At 39.4% G+C, this 3,177-nt stretch overlaps 1 protein-coding gene across 1 annotated transcript; it reads right to left on the reverse strand.

Annotated features, from left to right (window-relative positions):
- Nucleotides 1-268: 268 nt before the first annotated feature.
- Nucleotides 269-1,209, reverse strand: LOC128882838 (uncharacterized; the record flags this gene model as incomplete). The annotated part of the gene is made up of 2 exons (XM_054134612.1): nt 1,081-1,209; nt 269-1,024 (listed from the first exon to the last, which is right to left on the reverse strand). Coding segments are annotated over exons 1-2 (885 nt in total), but the record flags the coding sequence as incomplete, so codon positions are not given.
- Between the last annotated feature and the right edge of the window lie 1,968 nt (nt 1,210-3,177).

Raw genomic sequence — 3,177 nt, forward strand, 5'->3', positions numbered from 1 at the left:
AAAAAAAATTGTTTTTCAGAATCGTCTCAGCTACCCCCCATTTCCGGCTCCTACGCGAGTTTTGGGACACCCTGTACATATGCAATATTTTGGTTCTATTTTGATATTGAACTCGAACTTGTACATACCTTATTACTGTAATTGTGGTTTTGCAATACGTAATTAATTGTAGCTTTGATTTTTTAATTTCCGCGTTTGGTAAGTAATTCTTAAGGAAGTGCCTGCTTACAGTAGTCACCGCGGCACCGCTATCTTCTTCGAAACGTACCTGTTTCTTTTCGACATCTACCGTAACATAGAATTTTTCCGTGTAGCTTTGATGGTCTGTGTGCATCCATAATATCTCGCTTAGTTGGTTCGCTGCTACACGATTTCGCCGCATACAGACTTTCTGCAAATGACCTTTCACACCGCAATTATTGCAGACTATATTCTTATCTAACGTACATTTGGTGGCCAGGTGCTTCTCCCCGCATCTAAAACAGGAAATATTAGGACTAGAACTGTTACTAATGGGCTTATAATTACGCTTGTTCGATTTAGTGAAATTATTTGATCTTCCCTCTGGATGATTCCTCGATTGCGTCTGTTTGTTCTTCTTAGGCATGTACGTTTCCTTGTGACTTATGCGGTCCACACCTTGTGGCACTGACTGAATCTGGTTCACGCCTTTTTCCGATAATTCTATCGCGACTGCTACCTCCACCGCTTTTTTAAATGTTACATTCTTCGTCTCCAGCAAGCGCGATTGGATGCGTCTATTATTGACACCAAAAATGAATTGGTTCCTTAACGCCGTCTGTAAGTACTGACCAAAATTACAATTTATGCTCAATTTGTGAAGAGATGCGACGAACTGTTGAATAGTTTCGCCATCTTGTTGCTTCCGTTGGTGGAATCGAAAATTTTCCGCCACCTTAAGAGGAGGGGTAGCGTAAAATTCCTCTAACTGGTCTGTAAGCTCCTTATACGTTTTTTTATAAGGATCATCAGGAACTAATTTGTCGCAAATTATGTCAAAAGACTTGGACCCAATGAAGTGTAACAGGTACGCTACCTTCTTTGTTTCGGGTACGCTACCTTCTTTGTTTCGGGCACGCCGAAAACTGTAACGGCTCCTTCGAACCTCTTTAGCCACCTTTTCCAATGCGTAATTGCAGGATCGAACGTCTCAATAGCCAAGTTAGCGGAAACAATCGCTTCAGCCATTGTTGTAAAGCAGTGTATGTATAATTGTTACCAATGAAATCTGTATGCTACGTGTGCGTCGGCCGATACGCCGTTTTTTTAGAATCGCCACGTTCTCGTATTTCGTTTTCTTCGTCACTTAGTTTCTTGTTTTCAAAGAGGACTGTGTCGTCTCCTTGATTCCATCCTCGTCGCCAATTTGTTGTATCTGGGATCCGGAGGAACAACACGTTGTACCCGTTATACCAATAATAGTTTATTTAATATATAATATAAGAGACATTCTCGATCGCTCCTGCTCTCAGACAGAACAACCGAATTCGCAAGAGTCTGACGATCGTGCTCTCGCACCGCATCGCCGCTAGATGGTCCGTCGATTCCTTATAGCGCGACATTCGAACACGCATACATAACAAAATTGTAATACACCACTAAGAAATTTACAAGACATAGTGGCAGCGGTAAATACATTTACAACCATTCTACAGCAGTGGCATATCACTCAACCACTTACAGTCCAAAAAAATCAACGACAATGAAGTATCCGCCACACATAATAGACCAGACCTGGCCAACTCAAATGTATAGTTTCACGGGCCACTTCGATGACGCGTAACGATACAGCGGCCCGCACTTTAGGTAAATATATAAGTTAAAAAATACCATTAACATTAGGTTAAACAAATATAATACATATACAGAATACCGCTCGACGTCATTGTTCCACTCTTCTCTATTACTAAGAGCAAAAATGTGTGGATTGCTTCTTTATTCACTCATTACATAACTGTATTCAAATTATAAATGAACGTTACTGATGGTTGCTTATTGAAACCGATTCATTCAGTAACATTTGGCGTTCGTAGATATCAGATATACAACTGGAGTTCGTAATCGCACTTGCGCATTATACCAATGACACATGCAAATTTTCATTTATTTAATATTTTTTGTACATATACACTGAGAAACAAAAGTTTCAATAGAAATTCAAAATTACCCGGCGGGCCGCATGTTGGCCAGGGCTGTAATAGACCTAATCAGAAGAAGGAAGGAAATAAGAAAACTTTGGCAAATTACTAGATGGCCCCAGTTCAAGACCCAACTGAATAAACTCGCCAATAAATTTAAAACTGAAATTAGCACTACAAATAACAACTTTGTAAAATATATCGTAAATCTTGATTGTACAGCAAAATCGAATCATTCCCTATGGACAGTTACAAGAAGAATACAAAGACCAATTTTACCAACTCCACCGATATAAAAGCAGAATGGGGGCTGGACTATATCTGTCGAAGATCAAACAGGGACTCTGGCAGAACAGTACGAGGAAACTTTCAAGAACACAAATACATCATACTCTCGATTCAGTACAGACAACAGTCGCAGTAATTATAAAAGAGTTGAAAAAGCAGAAATTATTGCAATAATGAAGGCCCTAAGTAATAACAAAACTGCAGCGTATGATCTCATCACAGCCAAAATGCTGAAGGAACTGCCAGGTAAAGCACTAAGACATATAACAATCTTGACTAACGCCATCTTTAGACTGGGACATTGCCTACAAATGTGAAATGTCCAGAAATTATACCGCTGCAAAAACCTGGTAAGAATCCAAAAATGACATCTTCTCACACTGACACTCCTTTCGATAATCTCAAAAGTGATAGAGACAACTATTCACAATAGAGTAATGAAAGTAATTCACGATAAAAAATTGATTCCGGACTACCAATTTGATTCACATAATCACAGAATGATTAATAGCATAATTGGTTCTGTTGGGGAAGGCAAATATGGTACAGCAGCTTTTGTAGACGTGGCAAAAGCTTTCGATAAAGTGTGCCATGAGGAATTTTTCTTCAAGTAACTGTACCAAATAACCTGTTTTTAACGCTCGCCTCATATCTCTGAAGTAGGTGATTCTGTGTTCTACTGAAAAGTGTAACATCCACCCTGAAGGAAATTCATGCCGGCATAGCACAG

The sequence above is a fragment of the Hylaeus volcanicus genome, unplaced genomic scaffold, assembly GCF_026283585.1.
Source record: "Hylaeus volcanicus isolate JK05 unplaced genomic scaffold, UHH_iyHylVolc1.0_haploid 12196, whole genome shotgun sequence".
Lineage (NCBI taxonomy): Eukaryota > Metazoa > Arthropoda > Insecta > Hymenoptera > Colletidae > Hylaeus > Hylaeus volcanicus.